This window comes from Lactuca sativa, chromosome 6 (genome assembly GCF_002870075.4).
Source record: "Lactuca sativa cultivar Salinas chromosome 6, Lsat_Salinas_v11, whole genome shotgun sequence".
In the NCBI taxonomy this organism is placed as follows: Eukaryota; Viridiplantae; Streptophyta; class Magnoliopsida; order Asterales; family Asteraceae; genus Lactuca; species Lactuca sativa.
Window position 1 is genome coordinate 18,384,225 of NC_056628.2, and position 20,482 is coordinate 18,404,706.

General features: G+C 31.8%; 2 protein-coding genes and 2 long non-coding RNA genes across 11 annotated transcripts; 2 read left to right on the top strand and 2 right to left on the bottom strand.

Moving 5' to 3' along the window:
- Positions 1-3,399: 3,399 nt before the first annotated feature.
- On the bottom strand, positions 3,400-10,743 carry LOC111906080 (uncharacterized). 5 transcript variants are annotated; one of them, XR_002855095.3, is made up of 7 exons: positions 10,345-10,742; positions 10,065-10,223; positions 9,631-9,766; positions 9,399-9,459; positions 8,864-8,937; positions 3,987-4,193; positions 3,400-3,855 (listed from the first exon to the last, which is right to left on the bottom strand). It is a non-coding gene; the product is annotated as an uncharacterized LOC111906080 (long non-coding RNA). The 5 variants fall into 5 exon arrangements; XR_006184098.2 differs by having other exon boundaries at positions 3,400-4,193; positions 9,578-9,766; positions 10,345-10,743; XR_006184099.2 differs by having other exon boundaries at positions 3,400-4,147; positions 10,345-10,739.
- Positions 3,914-5,222, top strand: LOC111906081 (uncharacterized). 3 transcript variants are annotated; one of them, XR_002855096.3, is made up of 4 exons: positions 3,914-4,051; positions 4,116-4,241; positions 4,327-4,457; positions 4,641-5,222. It is a non-coding gene; the product is annotated as an uncharacterized LOC111906081 (long non-coding RNA). The 3 variants fall into 3 exon arrangements; XR_006184100.2 differs by having other exon boundaries at positions 4,116-4,457; XR_008224691.1 differs by lacking the exon at positions 3,914-4,051 and having other exon boundaries at positions 4,103-4,241.
- Positions 10,744-11,712: 969 nt separating the features above from the next.
- LOC111906079 (uncharacterized) lies at positions 11,713-13,853 on the top strand. 2 transcript variants are annotated; one of them, XM_023901819.3, is made up of 6 exons: positions 11,717-11,871; positions 12,119-12,190; positions 12,295-12,564; positions 12,648-12,753; positions 13,206-13,349; positions 13,456-13,853. In XM_023901819.3, exons 3-6 carry the CDS (start codon positions 12,308-12,310, stop codon positions 13,699-13,701), a joined length of 753 nt encoding a protein of 250 aa, XP_023757587.1. In that variant the 5' UTR covers positions 11,717-11,871; positions 12,119-12,190; positions 12,295-12,307; the 3' UTR covers positions 13,702-13,853. The 2 variants fall into 2 exon arrangements, with proteins under 2 accessions (XP_023757586.1, XP_023757587.1); XM_023901818.3 differs by lacking the exon at positions 12,119-12,190 and having other exon boundaries at positions 11,713-11,871.
- A 3,510-nt stretch (positions 13,854-17,363) lies between these two features.
- LOC111906078 (uncharacterized) lies at positions 17,364-19,009 on the bottom strand. Its single transcript, XM_023901817.3, has 3 exons — positions 18,674-19,009; positions 18,024-18,182; positions 17,364-17,841 (listed from the first exon to the last, which is right to left on the bottom strand). The coding sequence occupies exons 1-3, from the start codon at positions 18,932-18,934 to the stop codon at positions 17,464-17,466; spliced, it is 798 nt and encodes a 265-aa protein (XP_023757585.1). The 5' UTR covers positions 18,935-19,009; the 3' UTR covers positions 17,364-17,463.
- Positions 19,010-20,482: the final 1,473 nt, after the last annotated feature.

The following is a 20,482-nucleotide window of genomic DNA, read 5'->3' on the forward strand; positions in this document are numbered from 1 at the left end:
TGAATCTGGATCAGATAAAGTTGTTCTCGTCATTCCCTGATTTAGATCTCCCCGTCTTATAGCTACATGTTTCCCGTAAAAAAAGCGACACAGGTCAGTCCGCCAAACCAACCTTTCCTTCTACACATCTGAGACTCATGCCAAGTCATCTCCCATCCTTTTAAAGACTGTATGTTTTAACTATTATCTACTTGTAATTATTGATTTTGGTGTAATTCTGATTTCTTTTAGAAATGAATGATTTTTATGTTTTTTCACATAATTTATTTTCCTTTTTCCTACAGATCCACACTTCTTGATAGGGTAATTATGAAAAAGCTGGTATGGTTGTTAAATAAACAATATATGTATGGGATTCCTGAAATTATTCTTTTGATTGGCTTCTGATAGTTATTTGAAAGGTTGGTTTAGAAATAAAGAATGTAATTGAAGCTATTGAGTGTTTAACACGTATATTCTTGAATATTAGGGAACATTATATGGTTGGTATATGTTTAGAGGTTTCTGCCTTTTCTTATCTTCCAGGTGCTAAGTGCTTCAAATGCAAATACAACCGTAGAGCCTTTGAGTATGGAAAAATGGGCAAAAGGTGGGAAACGTTACTTTTAAGGTATGCATGCATATCACATATGAAGAGATATGGTTATGGTTATGAATTATTTATACACCATAGTCCATAGGAGCTTTGATGTTTTATAACACATCAACTAATATTTATTATATTGTGTTCTATAGGCTTACAGTAAGGTTTTAATGAAATATACTCTTCTATTAACTCAAGCGATGTATTAAGAGAGAACATATTTTCCTTTAGGAATCTTAGGGGAGACCATAGGGATATGCATTACTTGGAAACAAATAGAATCATGAAAACCAGAAGAATGAGTGGGATAATCAAGCTGCAATGCAATAAATCCTTACACCAGTGCTTGACTTTATTGATAATAGATGAAGAAGACATAGCAACTGAATCATGAACAGATCCAGGGTAATGGCGCCTTCCACACTTAGGTTGATGCTGGCGGAGTGTGTTGGTTTTTTTCTTCTAGTATTTTTTGATGCAGTCAGAACGTCTCATCATATGATAGAACATAAAATTTGAAACAGAGGACACCAAGATAAAATTGCCATGTTGAGGTAAACATTTTCTAGCATGTCATTTTGTTCTGTTATGTTCTACATGATGTATAATCTTTGTTAGATAAATAACTGAAATTGTCTAATTTTTTGTTGGAATTGCCTATCACAGTTGGTCAAAGATATGCTTGATATCTAAGGCTTAAAAGAGGTAAACTTGGTATTCTCTAGACATTCGTTGGTCCAAGACATGCTTCGACTTTTTACTGAATTATTAAGATATAATTAGTTTAGTCTTTAGATTCAGGTAATAGTTGTACATTTCTAAACTTTTAAACTATGAAACTAACATGTACATGGCTTGCCGGGTGAAACAAGGTTTCCTGTTTTGGTTAAATAAACAACTAAAATATTTGGGTTTTTGGTTTGACTACGGTTTACATTTATTGTCATGAACAGTTTACCAAAAAACCTAATTTTATCTTATTTATTTATTTATTTATTTATTTTTATTTTATTTGGATGCTTAGATATAGTCATGTAGACTATGGAGTTTATACTAGATTATTATATAGATGTAAAATAGTCTTCATATGATTCCACGGCAAAAATAAACTGCAGCCCTAGCGGACAATGCCAATTAAAAAGGTAAAACTTTCTTATATTGACCTATTTACCCCTCTTTCGGTCTTTAGTGTTATGGGCTTGTTGTGTGTGTAAATGTCTATTGTATGTGTCTGTGATGTTTGTGTGGTGCATGTGTAAGTGTATACGTTGTGGTTGTGTGGATGCGTATGTGTGTATGCACTATTTTTGTGTGTGTCCAATGCGCATGTTACTGTGTGTCTATTGTGTGTATATAATAAACAAGAAATAGAAATGTACTTTCATTCAACTATTTATTATAACATGTTTGTAGATATTTTCTTCCCCGACTAATTGTAAAAAAATACAGTGTACTTTTGATTTTAAAAGTAAAATTGTTGTAATCAAAAGAAATGAAAGTAAAAATGCTAACATGACATCTTCTTCCTTGTGCTATTGGTGCTTACATTCATGCAAATTTAAAATTTATATATGATTGAATGGGAATCCTCAAAATGTTGGTGCAAAGTTTATTGTGATAAATATGCACCCTCTTAAAATTTGTTTCCATAATTAAGTAGCTTATCATTAAAGTTTTGTTGTTTTTGGGCGTCACAATATGTTATACTTTCTATTGTACATATACTCTCAATTCAACTGACAATATATTGCTTCTATTAGTGTCTTACGATCATGGAGTTAGTGGTTAAACATAAACATCTAATCATAACATTTTACTCTGAAACATGTTTAGTCCAGTTTAATAAAATATAATTGTAATGCTCATGAAAGCGTTGTCAAGGTGGAACTCAAAGATGCTAGGTGATGTTGTTTGTCCGGGTTTCTTCACAATGTGGTTGAACTTGATATAACATATTATTATTACTCATTGTATGATCACCAAATGTGTGAAAATTTCCATTTTGTCCTTTAACACAAGTGAAAATAATTTAAAATTTTAATGTTTGTGTTAAAGCCTTAAATTGCAGTCTTTAATGTTTATGATAATATTTCTTTTAATCTGATCTGAATATGTGTTTTATTCCGAACAATAATAATGGATGTATAAATGTTTAAAAACTCATCATATCATTCTTTGTCTAAAAACTAAATAACGAGTTTCTTTCGTCACAATGCATTCTAAAGAGGAACAAATATAACATCCATGGAAGTCCATTTTGTAAGATGATCATTTTATTTTTGGACCACAGTAGAAAATACAATATGCCTTGGTAGTCCATTTTGTAATTTATTTATTATTATTTTAAGTATTGCTGATAACATTTTATAATAACGAAAATTAATTTGGTCAATGTAAAAAATAACATGAGTAGAAAGTCCGATCTACAATTTAAGAAAAAATTAAGGAAACTGTATGAACCTTTTCTTTTATAAGGAAGATATATAAAACGTGTTGAAATTTATAAACGTTGTGTTCAAATATAGTTTTTTTAACCAAACTTAAAACCTAAGTAAAAACTATGTTATTTCTCATTCTTGATTTACAATTTTACATCCGTTTTTGTCCATCTGTGAAAACCAACACAACAAACAAATGATCTATACATGAATCGCAGAATGAAACTAATTGCCGAATGAAACTATTTGCCACCGCCGCTTTGCGCGGGTAGACGACTAGTGTATATATATATATATATATATATATATATATATATATATATATATATATATATATATATATATATATATATATATATATATATATATACACCTTAATAAGCATTTGTACCTAAATACCGAATTTTAAGAGATACAAACATTACTACAATATTTACAAGCAATTTATGCATCACAAACTTAACCGTCAACCAATGAGTCAAAGTAAACCAATCTTCCTTGGATTTCTGCCTCTTGAACAGGTCCTCATTCCTTATCCCCCATCAACCTAAGCCTCTTCGCGTCTCAGCTCCCTTATAATCCCCCCATTCTCCAAAAACCGTACACTCCACCGCCACCACCACTCAATCCTGTCATTTCATCACACATGTCGACCCTTTGTAACCTACACTACCTTCATTGGTTGGTTCACTCTAAGGCCTCTCTTTTTCTGACATTTGCAATCACATATAAACTTGAAAAAGGCATCTCTCCTTATCTCTTTCCGGTGCGCGATCACATACAAACAATCATTTTTGTTTTGTGTGTAAGTTTCATTTCATCTCACGCTCATACCTATGAAATAGCATATTGGGTTTTTTTCTGGTTGAAATTGTATTTCTATGTGAACCCCAGTTTGGGTTTTTCTTTTGTATGTGTGTATGTGTGCGTGTTGTGGAGGAAAAAAAGGAATGCTTAGCACTTACCCGCCAACTGTTCGATGAATTTCCTCTAATACATACAGATAATTATACTGGATGAAGATAGCATGGTCAGTTGATTCTCTTTTCTCTTTTTCTCCTTTTTGCTCTTATTGTTTATCTTTTGTGTACCAGATGATAAAATCACTTACTTGGAGCAATACAGCCTGTTTGAAGGATGTAGACCACTGTTTGAGTTGTAGAGCGCTACAGCTACATATGTAGTCATTAAAGGGTCAAGAAAACCTAAGATAACATTTGGTATCCTAAAAATTTATTTCAATATAATTTTTACTTGAAAAAACGATTGTTTTATTATAAAATGTTTGTTGTGTGATGTGCTCAGTCCCAAAGAATGGTGAAACTCCCACAGAGCTTGATGATTTGGACTTTAAAGGCCTTGACATTACATTTGCAATGTATAATGTTGATGAGGAGAACATGATCGTGTAACCTTCACCAACCCTATATCTTAAGGTACAAACACCTAACTTTATCTCACTTATCATTTTTTTCATTGAGTTTTGTGCAACCACTCTCCATATTCCTCGTGAATCTGTTGGATTGATTCATAGTGAAAATGAGGAAATATTTATTAGCTTTATTCTCCATATCTTATCTATTTAGTTTTTCACCTGTTACTTTTTGGTTTGGTTTTAGGTTTGATGAAGAAGAAGCAGACCTAGACAAGAAGCTGATACATGCTCATAATCAATTTGTCAATTCTAAAACTGCATCGAACTGGAAGTCCTAATCGACCGCTGCCAAGGTCTCTCTCTTGAAACCATCTCTTACTTTTTGTGTGTATGTTAACATATTATATTCTTATTTTGCTTTGCTATGAAGAGAATCTAGAAGAAAAATAAGGAACAAAGAAAATGCTTTGGAAAAATCTGGACTATACACAAATTTGGATATAATATGAACTTCCTCATTTTTTTTCTTATATCTTCTTTTAGTAGCACACTTTCTTTGGCTTCTTAACATTGATTTTTTGTTTGTTCCATTTAGATTGGGATGAAAACTGTTTACCGAATCAACAGTGAAGGTTCTGTATTGGTTGTATAGATTACTATGTTGGGATGATATATTGTCCGCTAATCTTTTGTTCGTTTCTATTCCCTTAATATTTTTGTTACGTAATATTTGTGAACTATTTATGTTTTTTAGTTTGGTTTTGACATATTTATTGGAATCTATAGTAGTAGATAAATGCTACTGAGAATACATAAATACAAAATATGTTTTTTTTGAGAATCGAAGAACTCCAAAATAAAAAATAAATAAATAAAACATATTCACAACTTCTACTTTTGGTCGGTGAATCAAAGGTCTAGAGTAAAAAATAACTCTTGAGTAGTGTGTTAATATGTGATAAATGGAAAAAAACATCAATCTCATCAACCATCAAACAATTACTATTATTATTTTCATTTTGTTGTAAATAACTTTTAAATAAATCAATACTTACTTGAATACATTTTTTTAAAAAGAACTTAAATTTGACTATTTAATAGTTTATTGTTGAGATTTAAGAATTTAAATCAAATGGTAATTTATTGGTGACTACTTATCGGAAAAAGATAATTTTGATTTATCAAATATTTTTTTAGATCAGATAAATAGATACAATAATACATAGACGGACAATGAAGAAATGACCATAATAAGTCTATCTTGGAGGCTCGACCATAATAAGCCTATCTTGGAGACCCATACTTTCACGTATGTTCCATACATAAGTTGAACTCAACATATTTGCTAAATTGATACCCCTTACACATCTTATTAACATTTTATTAAAAGTCATCTTATAATATTTATAATTTACTTTTTAAAAAATCAATGAAAATTCAACCAATAAAAAAACCATAAAAATCAAATAGGGTGTCTAAATGGTAAATTGGGGTGTCTTTTTAGCGAACATTAAACAATAATAATAACTAATAATAATAAATATAACGAGCATTAAACAATAAAAGTAGATTTGTAAATATCTTATATATTTTGCATGTTTTTAAAGAATAAAACTTATTATTTTTTAATTTTTTATCCAAGCTTTTCAACTTTAGAGTTAATTACTTAAATGACCATTTGATATTTTCCTATTACAAAACGACTGCAAATATATGTTTTCTAGGAATCTTATTATTTAGGTAAATAAAATAATTTTTGGTAACATATTTTAAAAGTAGACGTTCATAAAGTAATTTTGTAATTTTCCAGCGAAAAGCGGTTATTCTTCAATAAATATTCAAAATGTGGTTCTTCACAAAAAGATCATCTTTGTATATTTTATAGCAAAATATCACAAACTATATTCCTACAAGAAATTGATCACTAACAGTGATAAATTAAATAATACGCCCAAAGGGCGTATGACCCACTGATATCAAGACTAGAGGTTGATGGTTTAAAATTCGCTTGGAACAAAATATGTAGATTTATATGTAGGGTAATCATGTGTGAGTTAGTAGTTCTAAAGAGTAATTCAGGTTCGACATGGTTTCAACCGCAGGGGATACTAGCCACCCTAAAAGACCCTTTAAATGGTCACAGTGTATTGTCACTCTCACTTTTTTTTATTACATCACAGTCGACGAACGAAAACTATAGCCCTCACCACCGCATCCTACTCTCATTTGCGAAAAAGAAATTAATCGCTTCTAGAAACTAATTTCTAAATGAAATTATACGCACCCGTCGCTTAGCACGGGTAAACGGCTAGTATATATATATATATATATATATATATATATATATATATATATATATATATATATATATATATATATATATATATATATATATATATATATATCACATTTAGCCCTTAATATTTTTTGTTGCAAAATAAATCTTTGTTGTTTTTGTATACATTCAGTACTTATGACTCGTTTCTTTAGGCTTTTCTCACAATATCATACTTGATACAGTCATTAATAATGTGTTTGGAGTTATTGATACGTATGGCCGTCGTGGTCTTGGCTGATTGGTTGCTTAGATCTTGTGTTTTGACTTAGGTCTTTATGTTCTAGACGTCATAACTTCTCCATACGTTCTAGAATTTTAACAACTTGTATATTCACATGTTCATATTTGATTATGCTATAACTTTCATTTAGATTACTCCCGTTAAAAAGAAATATATTTTTACTTACGATATTTATATCCATGCGTTCTTTGTGAATGTATATAAGAATGTTTTTTTTTAATCGTAAGTAAAAACATATTACTTTTTAACGGGAATAATCTAAACGAAAATTATAGTAGACTCGAATACGAACGTGTGGATATAATGATAGTTAAAATTCAAATCATATGAAGAAGTTATGACGTTCAGAATACATGACCTAATCCAAACCACAAGACATAAGCAACCAAGTAGCTGAGGTCGTTGTGACCATATGCATCAGCAACCTTGAACACCTTATTAATGATTATCCTACATAGGATATTGTGAGAAAAAAACTAAAAAAATTTGGTTATAAGTAATAAATATGTACAAAAACAACAAAGACTTATTTTGCAATATATATATATATATATATATATATATATATATATATATATATATATATATACACACACACACACACACACACTATGTTATAACCCGTGGACACCACGGATGAGGAAGTTAAAAATAATTTTATTTAAATTATAACTTAACTATCGAACAATGATAATGAAAAATTTAATAAGTAATAAATATATATGTTATGTTAGTAATTTCCTGATGATATAATGATATGTTGAAATTACGAAAGTATAATGGTTTGGATATCCGATCGTCAATTTATATTTGTAGATATGTTAGAAAATTATCATTTTCTAGAATGCAATATAAATTTAAATAAAGCAGAAACATAAATTCATATAAATAATAAAATAGTACAAAGTTCTTATAAATTTCTAAAAACTTCTTTATACACAGCATTGAATGTTTTATTTATTAGTTTATCATACTTATCTAAAACTAACTATTTTAATCGTTCCTTACTTTGAACACTGGAATTTTATATCTAGTTTTCAAATATACGTATTTTGCTTACAGGTTAAACATGTAATATTTCTGTAATGTTATAACACTTACTATTTCTGTAATATTATACATGTTGAAAGTTGAATAAAACTACTGAAATAGACCCTTAGATACGAAATTACTTGAATGGTCCTTGTAAAAGAATTACAAAAAGGTCCCTTGCTTATAAAAATGGCATAAAAATGGTACATATGTATATTTTCTTACAATTATTACATACAGACACATCATTAACATGCATACCCTATAAAATTTACAGAATAAGTCCTTAAAATAGCATTATTTATCAAAAAAATAAGATTTTTATATTAAATATTCGTGTTACAGGTTTCTTTCAAAGAAATGTTTGAAAAAATATAAAATGTTAGCCCTGTTAAAAACAAAGTGATGTCAATTATAACATTATACTTACAAAGTACATTGTTATATAATTGGGAGCAATGTAGGAACATGAAGCATTTTAATGTTGATATTTTATTTATTCTATAAAAGAAATGAAGGAAATAGATGCATAATGGTTAAAAGGAAGTTGGTATAAATTTGAAAAAAATTGTTTATTTGGAAAAAATAAATAATAGTCAAAATTAAATATGATAAATAATAAAAAACAAAAGTAATCATAAAATGGAAGTAAGTTGGTATGTCATCATGTCACAATTTCTTGCAATCAGCCAAATTAACAACAAAATACTGCAACTCTGACTTTATCAGATTCTCTCATCAAGCTTTGAATTAAAATTTTCTAAAAGTAAATATTTAATAAAGGGATTAGAAAGTAAGAAAACTCCACTAATATATTGATAATACATCAACCTAATAAATAATTCTAAAAAAGTACCTTCACAAAGAGCAGGTTTTATCCTTTCTCCCCACTGCTATTTGAAAACAAATAGCACATGTGCATATCTATATCTGAAAAGAAAATATATTTGGTTGATGATCTCTTTTGCAAAATTAAGTACATGATATATTTGATAGGAAATAATAAGGGAAATTTAATTATTTTTTTGTTCTAATTTTTCAGTTTTAAAGCATTTCAATTCATGAAAATTATGATTGTTAATTTGTTCATTTATACTAACATAATACATACTCTACACTAACATACATTTTATTATTCGATATTGTTTGTAAAAACTACAACTTTAAATTTGAAAGCATGTTTAATAAACATTTGAATCATTATATAATTTATAACAATAACAAACAACACACATTAAGTAATTGTAGACTAAATCCAATACAGTAAGAAATGTCATTTTACTTATTTACTTCTTCAACAAACAACACATAATTAATTCAAAAATAAGAAAAAGAAAGCACAAAAACGAACAAAATTTGAAAATGACATTTAAAGGAAGCCGACTATGTACCTCGTCTTTTCTGTTTCTGATCATTATCTTCAATATATGATCTACTTCTTTGGAAAGTTATCTGTAAACAAAAAACATAAGCTATACAAAATGTTTATAGACAATTAGCGAAATATAAAGAAAAATAAGTAGAATGCAATAAAACATAGATAAACGAAAGAAAATAAGATGCTATATACATGTCCACAAAGAACATTAGGATCAGAATGAGCTTTTATAGAGTAACCAGTACCCCATTTTCTTCCAAGATTTTAGTTTTACACCTCTAGTTGGATAATCAAAAAAGGTAGTCACACATGGGTCTTCCCGGTAGTTAACCATGAAAAACTTAACCATCTCATCGAACCAACTTCTTCCAAAATTGAAACCTAAATACCCAAAAGACAATAACTCTCCTACTTTAGTAGAAAATAAAACAATATAGGAAAGGGTGATAACTATTTTCTTGAAAAATATGATAGGTGAACAAATTTATTATTTACAACGTTTTTGCTATACTAGAAACACGTTTCCACATATTTATATATATAACAGCCATAACACATATATATTGAGAAGATCTTTAGGCCTAATTGCTTCTAAGCTTGAATTCCTCTAAGAAATTTTTGTTTCTAGAATACAAAAAACCATAATAGTACCATACAGTTGATTCTAAACAAAACTTACAAGATTTGTGTAGGAGAGTTGTGTTGTAACTAAGACGACTCCACCTTATAGCTCTGTAAATGGAAGCCACTGTGGAGCAACCACTGATCTCTACATAGTGAGGATGCAGGGTTATCGTTCTTTGTTGCACTCTTATCTGCATTCGCCTTCTTTATTATCCTTCAACAATACCAAAAAGAACATATATGATTTTTTTAATGAACTTGAAATGCCCTGAAATTACATATACACAAAATTAAATCCAACCCTAAAGTAGAAAAAAAAACAAATATCTCCATACTCGAAAAGCTCTAATTTGACTTCTTTCTTCGACAATCGTTTGGTTGTATAGGTGAAGAAGATGAACATACCAATGAACCTTTAATTTGTTGAGAATTCCATAAAAGAATGTTTGGATCGACATAGAGGATGGATTAGGGCTCATGAGGAGAGAAAGATTGAACATTTGGTCGTGAATAATGACCTTGAGAGATTAAACCAATGAAAATATAGAGTTAGGTGATTTTGTTTCCAAAATCAAGAAGGTAAAATCTGGGGATACAAGTCGTGACAAAAAAAAATGAACCAATTAACAGATGGCGTTGGGTGATTCTGTTGAATAGCTGAAGATAAATCCCTAATCTTGTGATCGAAGATTTCTTAATTAAGGGAAATTTGTAAGTTGAGGATAATGATTAGTTGATTTTAAGGGTTTCATATATCTATTTAAGCTGAAAGTCGTGTTTATATATATAAAAAACGTATTTTGAATGCATTTTAAGTAAATATTAAAACTAATTTGCTTAATTTTAGGAGCTGAGTAATTAACAATTGAAGCAATGAATGGGCGGGAAAATTAGTCAAGACTTTATGTGGTAATGACACGTGGCATAGTGTTAATGTAAAAAAGAGCCATGTGCACCTTAAAGAGCTTTTTGTTAAGAACTAGTTGTGAAACTCGTATATTATACAGGTTGATTAAAATAAAATGTTAAATAGAAAAGATTAAATGAGAAATTTATCTGAATTAAAATTATGAAATAACTGAAAATGGAAGAAAAAAAATGTAAAAAATAAATAAATTTATAATTATGTGTTTAGTTATTAGATCCATGTACTAAACGGGTAAATTATAACAAAATGTTAAACACAAAAGTGTAAACTATAAATTTATTTGAAATTAAAATTAAAATTCAAATTCAAAATTTGAAATTTGAAATTTGAAATTAATAGTCATTATGATAGGTTTAATTTATGGAAACTAAATTAATGATATATTGAAAATAAAAAATGAAGTAAATGACAAGTGGAAAATAAATATATTTCAAAATTATGACAAAATGACATGTGACCAATTGAATGAGAGAATGAGATGTGACAAAATCATTCTTATATATTAAGGACTAAATAAATAAATGTTCAAAAAATATTAAAGATTAAATATGTATTAAGTAATTTTTTTCGCATTGATTAGAGTTGCCGGCATAAAGATTAAATCAATACATTTTAAGGGGTAAATATAAATAAAGAATTAATTATCAAGTATGTAATTACTACATATATCTTTATGTTTTTTTAATAGGCATTGGCCCAACAAATGAAATTGAGTGTCCCGTGAACTTGAAGACTTGAAAAATGAAGCCCGAGGCCCTTCACCTTTGGGCCTTGGCTGTTACTCCCTTTACGCAGGTCGAGCGTCGAGGTCGCAGTCTCGCGTACGTAAAGCAACGTTAAGAGAAAAAAAGGAACACCGGAACATCGAACAGGCGTGAGTCACCGTTTCCGGCCTCTCTCCGACTTGCTTTCTTCCTTTTCAACTCTTTCGGCAGTGAGTTCAAAACTTCAAATATTGGTTTTAACCTATCTTATTTTTGGGGTTGATCTTTTGAAAATCCTAAATTGCTAGAAATTGTTGAGATGCTTTAATCTGTTTATATGAGTATACGTGATATATAGTCGATTTTTAATTTTTAATATGATTCTGATAAATCATTTCTGTGAAATGTTTTAAGTTTAGAGTCAATGGATGATGTTTATGTGGCTACTGATTTTGAGATTCGAATGTTGTTTGGTAGATACTGGAACTAATCATCCAAGTTCAATTTTGTCAGAAAATATAGTTTTAGAGCAAAAGGGTTGCATCCAAGGTGTTTGATGTTTTGTGTCAATGAACATTTCAATTGTACTTTCTAAGGATTTAGTGGATAAAGTTGAGACACGGGCTTAATTTGTGTTCTTGATGTCTTTGCAGTACCTTTTTACTCATGGAGGGAGAAGAGAGCTTGCTTGATTCAATACTTGATGCAGACAATGTTGAAGACTTGGAAGATGTTGATATGGTTGATGTAGAAGAAGGAGAATTTGTTGAGAACTATCAACAAACTGAGTTGGGACAAAACAGCAGTGGAGATGGTGGCACAATATCTCAAGAACCTAAGAGTAAAAGTCAGAAACGTAGAAATAAGAAGAAAAATAGGAAAAAGAAAGCTGCTTCAGGCCCTGGCGTCTTGGACATTAACAGGTATTTGCCTTCTTTTTCCCTCTCCTTAACCCTAACCCTAATCATTTCCCCTCTTTGACTTATGGGTTTTATGTCATTTGTAGATTTGTTTTAGATACTTGTAGGCGTTTGAAAGAAAGAAAGTCTTACCTGATATGGACTGCAGTTGGTTGTTTGGGTGTCCCTGCTGTTAGTGATCTTGTGAAGGAGGTATAGTTTCTTGGAAAATCTTTAATCTTTAATCTTTAATATATGAATCAAATCAACCTTATTGTGCATTAATTTAGCATTGGGGTAAACAACTTGTATCCATGCATATTGCATAACTAGAAAACATGGGTTCCTTAGCATTATTCTGTAGGAAACCAAGATTTATGTTTGATCTTTATATATGTATATAGATTACTTCATTTTTTTTGTTGGTGTCTGAACTCTGATGCTGAATGTTGTTTCCCTAAAATCGCAGATTTCTCTTCCAGAAGCCATTTTATCAGTTTCAGTCTGTGGATCATTGATTATATCTTGATGGTGTGTTTGTATGGCTTTGATTTGCTGTTTCTTTAGAATAAAGAGTGTTATGTTTGTTAGCTTTGATTGTTGAGTGCATATTTTTGGTATTGGATCTTGGATTGGATTATTTAATGATGATGGAATGGTGACAGGTGGATGCAATTCAGGCATGTGGTGGTCAGATGACTTCAGATGGAGGGCGATATAGGAATGGTGGTGGAATTTTGTGGAACATCCTTAGAAAACGTGATCCAAATGTATATAAGGAAATAATGAAAAAAGGGAGGGAGTTTGAGGTAATTTTACATACATTTTTACTCATAAATAAAACATGTATTATGACTATTGACTATGAATGATGATTAGTATAAGATCATGATTGGTGGATTATTGTTCTTGCAGAAGCAATTTAAACCACCGGATTTCAGGAAAGCAGCAAACCAGAGCAAACGGGGTTTGTCTGAAGCTGAAGCTGAAGCAGAAGTAGAAGGTGTGAAAGAAGAGGTGGAGAGGGATGAAGGGCAAAATGGGGAATTGGACATTGAAGAGAGACAGGTGAAGAAAAGACCTGTTCATGAAAGAATCCGTGTGCCTGTATCCTATGATGACTTGCTTGAAGTTGAGGATCCGAAAGAAGAGGCGAACTAATAGCAAACAAGAAGGATATGGATTGAGAAGTTTTATGATGGTTTTGTTTCATAAAATCTGTGTCTTTTGAGTGGATTGGTTCTTTTTTGTGGCGAATGAATGAATGAATGGATGGAAGTTTTGATGTGCATTTGTGGGTTTGTTTTTGGTTATTCGTTTTGTTTTCCCATGCATATACATACATACGTACATGATGTTTTTGGTTCTTTGCTTTGATGCAACAACACTCCACTAGTTGAAATATGATCATTTGAAGTCTTTTATGGTAATATGAAAGTTGTGTTTTGAGCAAAAAGGATGTTAATGTTGATCAAAATGTAGCAAGATATGGTAATTGATAAGGGTTCTTGAGTGGCATACATTTGTGAAGTAAGAATAATTTATTTATTACATGTATTTATAAAACTGAGGCAAGGGACCTTGCTCTTGCAATGAAATGTCATCCCACAAAGAAGAAATAACTAGATTGGTGACAAAAGGAAAATTCAACATATACTGGCAATAAGATCGGAAATAAAGAGAAGCATTGGTGGGCAATGCACAAATATCAGGAATAAGAGGGGAATTGGCGCCTATATTAATCTTCCAGGCATTTGAGATTTTCTAATTTTTTTTATTTGAAGTGTTTGTTGACTTATTATGGTTTATTACTGTTAATAAGTAGTTTTTTGTATTTGGGTGAAACAAACTAAAAAGAGTTTCTTGACATAAATAAGGGGTGTTTGAAATTGCTTATGTGAATAAGGAGTTTTAACAGGAGAGGATAAGTTATTTTGGAACGGCTAGCAAAATATCATTAGCAAACAAAACAAAGACTTAAACGAGAAGCTCAAACCATTACAAGAAAACGTTTAAAATGGGAGAATTACACCAACTAGGCCAATCAATCAAATTCAAGTTAGACCTAAGCTTAATCTAGTTAAAAGTGAATATACTAATGTCATCCTCCATAAGCATAATTGTTCGCCTTTTGTTCCTAAAGACAATAGCGTTCCGCTCTTTCCATATCATCCATATAGTGGTACACACGAGAGAAAGCTTCAACTTTTGCATCTTCTTGCTGCCAATATCCGCCTGGAGCATCTCCTTAAGATCATCACAAGAGGACATAGATGATGAAGAACCGATGACCAATTTACCAGCCATATCCACACCTTTGTAGCAACAAAGCAAGAGAAAAAAGTGTAATCTAGATTCTCTTCCGACACCAGAAAGGACAAAGACTTGAAGTAACAACAATCCCTCTCTTGAGCAAGTTTGAATATGTATGATCCTATTTTTCAGCATCCGCCAGACAACAATTAATCTCGAGTGGTATCAAGTTGATCCATGTAAACATGTTACCATTCCCGCTATTACCATCAACAATCATGTGCTTTAGGTCTTTATCCAAGAAGGTGCTTTCCCCATTGCCATTCCACAACCATCGGTCCAGGCCATTCGAAAATTGAAAATCACCCACATACTCCATTAAAACCAAAAGTTGTTGACTTTCTCTTCCTCATCTTAGATGTCTAGACTAGCACCAACTCTACATGTTACTAATATCCACCCTAATGTTTATACAATCCATAAATAAACAATTCTTGTTTGTCTCCAAGGCATATAAATTTGGACAAAGCTCCTTCAAGATTTTCATCACCATGTTGGTGATTTTAGTGTCACCATATCATTTTAAGTAACTAGAACTAATATGTGAGCTAAGGAGCTTCATAATTTGTACTTTAATATATGTACGGAGTTTGTGCGGAGTGCATGCATGTATAAGATCGAATTAGAAGCCGGTTCGACAACTAGTCGGGAGTCCGGGGGCAGCGCCCCTTTGGTGGGGTCTAGGGGCAACGCCCCAAAACCTCACTGAATTTTACATATGGGAATATAGTGGAAAATTCAATTTTTTGAGGATGATTATGGTAAAACTAACGGAACTCGTTAGTTTTGGTAACCTTAAATCCTCATTAAATCCGAATTAACATTACTTGCTTCCAAAGCAATTAATGACGGCCCAACCCTAATGAAACCCTAATCTTGTTTAATATATAAACAACTCTTCCTGTACAGAAGAGGGTTACGATCTTAAGCTCTCGTTTTTCATCATACTTCCACAGAATCCTCTAGCATATTGACTTACATTTTTTGTGCCTAGAAACGTAAATGTCCACTTGGATTATCTTAGGCTGAATTTCTTGTAACCCAGACATAAGATAGACATATCAGTTCGGAAAGTGATATCACGATTCAAGTTGGTATCCATATCTCCACCATAAACCCTAAGTTTCCCTACACACCACACCAAGCATCTTTCTAAAAATGAGTTTTGTCACCCATACCAATCACCTTTTTAAACAAATCGGGCAAGGAAATCCCCTTATCACCCAACTAACTCCATACCAATTTGAGATATGTTTAACCATCTGTATTCTATCAATTTTTTAGCCAATGGATACTCACTGATCAATTTTAAATTATGAATGGATTTTATACAAGAGAATAAAAGAGAGTAATACTCGATTTTTAATCTCCACCACCAACCGTCAAGGAGAGCTAAGTTAAAAGAGACAGAGTGTGAGACACTCAAAGGAGACAAGAGATTGTAGAAACAATTGGTCGCCAGAAAGGGGTAGAAGATGATGGAGATAGGCAGCGAGCAATGATGATAACTTGTAAAAATTGATATACATTGTCCCGTCAGCGAGACCTATCACAAAGAATTCTACTAGTTCCATTTTAACCATCTAAATTTATGCAGTGGGTAACACCATCTTTGACACTCCCTTCGCCCTCGTCACCCCTTCTTATGTATCATGGATCCCGACAATGACGATTCCAACAATTTTTTTTTTTGTTGGGGACACTATTGAGTTTTTTCAAAAACATAAAGGGCCTTGCAAGTAAACTTTAAAATACTTTAAGTATTTATGTGTAAATATTTTTAGCCCTTGGGGGCATGTGCCCCCACTCCCATAGCTCTAGGTCCACCACTGGACATCGGATATTCGAACCTCTCATTTGGATGTAGAACTTGCTCAATAGTACATACTTATGTTCTTTCTACATTTCAGTCTTAGCTGAAATTGCATTTTAGTTGTGATGATCATAAACCCTCTACCTTCCAACAACGCTTTCCAAGCATCTAGCCTAACATTCAACTTGGTCCTAGTCATTGTCATTAGACCAATGCCTAAGCCAAAAACATACACCATGGTCCCCTCTATGGATCTGTAGTGAAATCTTGCCCATAATCAAGCAAAGATCCCGTGAAAGACTTTGTATTTTAACATAATGGAAAATGCTCATGTGGAAGAAGCGCATATGACAACCGTGGTTTATCCACAACATGCGAGTTCTTGTTCATATTGTTTGAACATGTTCTAAAATAACATGAATAAGATTAGGTGAAACTCTAAAAATTAGAGATATATAACATGAATAAGAACACAACTTACGTGATTCAGTTGATATGACCAACATTCATGGACATGATGAAGTTATCTTATTCATGACTTCATAAACAAAGAGTAAAACCAAAAACCCTAAAAAAAGAGCATCTTACATAGCCCAAAAATACCTACCTACAATAAAAAATCATATCTCTATCTTCTTAGAGAATTCAGTCCATAAAGTTTCAATATTTTTCGCCCAGAATAGTTTCAATTGCACGATTTTAGTCCAAATAACTCCAAATGCACAATGCAAACCATTTCAAACAACTAGAACACGGATTGTTAACATATTCATATACAATACCAAGAAATTAACAAGTCACTGACTGGAGACAGGAACACATTCTTGATCAGCAACAGCAGCAGGGTTAGGGGTGGCAGAATCCGGTGCGGGTGACTTCTTGGTAAGAGATTTAGGAATATCAATGTCATCCTGGACACAACGTTGTTGTGGATGTGACAGCAGGACACACATGTGGCGAAAGAGGACACGTGTCAGCCCCTGACCACTCTCAAAGATATACCCCTCGTATTCACTCACCTGCTCAAGGGCGTCCACCAGACCATCGTACACCTTCTGCGGACAATTATCGGGCCCCGGTTTATCGTGTAGGTAAACCACATCAAACGTGAACAGCTTTTGGTTTGTGGGCCATTGGTGTTGTGGCACTACTGATGATCTACAATATATTAGAATCTGGAGAAAGTGGAAACCACACATAGATAATTAAACTGCTTGTTAATATATATATATATATATATATATATATATATATATATATATATATATATATATATATATATATATATATATATATATATATATATATATATATATTTTATTATAGTTAAATAAAATAATTTACAAATGAAACTAACCACCCTGAGTAACCGATTCTGTGAACGGGATTTTTTAGCTTCATGATTTGCGACTTTAAAGAGATGCGTGAGATCCGCATGACCAGCTGAAGAGTCAACTGTGATGGCTCGAAATGCAGCAATTGCAGACTCAACTTCACTGCTAAACTCCTTCTTAAGCTGTATGTGTATATATGTATACATGCAATAAAGCAGACAATAAGGATTAAAGAATACAAGGAGAAAAAGTAAGCAATCAAAGCCACAATATGCCTTTAGTAGGTTATTAAGTGGATAATGTTTTTGGCAATGTTTCAGATTAAAAGAACAGTAAAGATCAAGAGGATTAGGTTAAAGTAAAGTATGCTAGGGTTTGTATACAACAGAATTGGGTTAAAGAAATCCAAGGGTTTCTGCAACTTTCTTAGTCAAATGGACGAATTTGAAGCTTCAAAGCTGTTATAAACTACCAACATATCAAGAGAATTTTCACTTGATTTCAACATCATGGTTCTAGAAATGAGACCTAACCTATCTTGAATTTGCATTTGAGAATATTTATTCATCATTTTGGAAACGAAGGGATAACTATATCAAAAATGCAAAAATCAACGGATTGGGCAAATATGAAAAGAAATCGAGAAAACGAAGAATAGAGGAAAAGGATTTACCCAAAAGGGGGTTTTGCCGAGTGCGGAATAGGCGAATCGATGATCTGGATTAATAGCAAGCTTAGCATTGATAAACAGAAGAATAGCCTGCTTAATTGATTCCAATCTGGTAAAAGGTCTTCCACTGGCGCTGGTATTCTTCATTTCAACGAGGGATTCAGGATCAACATCGATACAGAAAAGTATGTCTTCGGATGACAATCTGGTTGCTGGTAGAGTGTACCGAGCTGCTGCTATCGAGCTCTGTCCTCTTGCCTCCATACTATATTTTCCCACACACACGGATGACCAAAGAACGAAGATGGTTATCAAATTCAGGAAGACGAATGAAGATGGTCGAAGGAGTTTAAGACAAATAAAAAAAAATAAAAATAAAAAAGTAAATTTTCCTTTTTATTTTTGGGATATGTAATATATTTTTGATTGTTATAAATTTGGTCATTAATTTATTTTTTGTTATTTTTTTTTGTTTTTGACAAAACTTCATAAATGGTCCCCGTGGTTTCATAAAATCTGAAGTTTCGTTTCTAACTTTAAAAAACCTCACGGATGGTTTTTGTGGTTTCAAAACGTTAAACATAATGTTTTTATTGTCAACTCTATCAAATTTTGTCCGTTAAGTGAAGGACATTTGAAACATCTCAAAAATATAGTCCAAAAATTTTGTTTTTAATTATTCATAAAAACCAAAAATATCAGTCATCATCTCATAAAAACATAAGTAATGTGTCTTAAATCATCACAACAAAATAGTGTATCAAAATCATGTGTCAAAACATCAGAGTCTAGACATCCCAGGCTGAATCAATGGTGTGTGTACTGCAATCATCACAAGCTCTTCCCCTTGCTACCGGAAGTACCTAAAACCAAAACTAAAAATTGTAAGCACGAAGTTTAGTGAGTCTCCCCAAACTACCACACACCATACACATATAACATGCAACTAGGAGATACAACCCCCCCCCCCCCCCCCCCCTCGCCCACACTCAACTACTAAGCATGCATACAAGTATCACACAGACAACAAGTATAATTAAATCTATCAATCATTCATATATCCATACTCAACTAAAGCTATGAGATGCGGGCCCCGCCCACACTCGGCTAATTAGGAGATACAGGCCTCGCCCACACTCGGCTACTAATCACACATATACGGGCCGACCTTGGTACCTTCGACCCGTTCTACTAGAGGAAAACTCACCTCTCAATCTGGCTGCTGAAATCTCGTGTGAGGAATCTCTGATGGCTGCTCCAATCGACTCCCCGACTATCATCATCATAATAAGCACTCAGTCAAAAACTAGGGTTGTTCACTATTCGGATAAAACCGAATTATCCAATTGGAAATTTTGGATTGGACTATTTGGTTCGGATATTCGGATTTTTGGATTGGTTTTCAGTAAAACCGAATTATTATTTTGGATTTCGGATTCATTTTTGTTTATAACATAAGAACCGAATAAACATTTATTATTTATCTATTTATAATATATATATATATATATATAGTTATTTATTAATTTTGTAATTTATTTTTTTAAATAAGTTCAAAACGTTTCACCCGATAAAAAAACATTAATATGCATTTTCTATCAAAACTTTTCTACCTATAAAATATTTAACTATAATATATCTTCTTATTAGTTGCTTATAAATTTCAAATCACAACTAAATAATTTGTTTTTGCTGCTTGTGTAATATTATAATTATATGTCGTTTTAAAATGTTTCGGTTTTTGAAAACCGAATTAAAAAAATCGAACCAACCGAATTGTAATTAGATCAGATCGGATTTGAATTTTGGTTT

What these genes read in the sequence shown, in the direction of transcription:
- LOC111906078 (XM_023901817.3), bottom strand. Translation starts at nt 18,934, where the DNA reads ATGGAGGCAAGAGGACAGAGCTCGATAGCAGCAGCTCGGTACACTCTA. An exon ending in TCGGCAAAACCCCCTTTTGG is followed by an intron (nt 18,183 to 18,673) that starts GTAAATCCTTTT and finishes ATACACATACAG; the next exon opens with CTTAAGAAGGAGTTTAGCAG. An exon ending in AGAATCGGTTACTCAGGGTG is followed by an intron (nt 17,842 to 18,023) that starts GTTAGTTTCATT and finishes CACTTTCTCCAG; the next exon opens with ATTCTAATATATTGTAGATC.
- LOC111906079 (XM_023901818.3), top strand. Translation starts at nt 12,308, where the DNA reads ATGGAGGGAGAAGAGAGCTTGCTTGATTCAATACTTGATGCAGACAAT. An exon ending in GGCGTCTTGGACATTAACAG is followed by an intron (nt 12,565 to 12,647) that starts GTATTTGCCTTC and finishes TGTCATTTGTAG; the next exon opens with ATTTGTTTTAGATACTTGTA. An exon ending in TTAGTGATCTTGTGAAGGAG is followed by an intron (nt 12,754 to 13,205) that starts GTATAGTTTCTT and finishes GAATGGTGACAG; the next exon opens with GTGGATGCAATTCAGGCATG.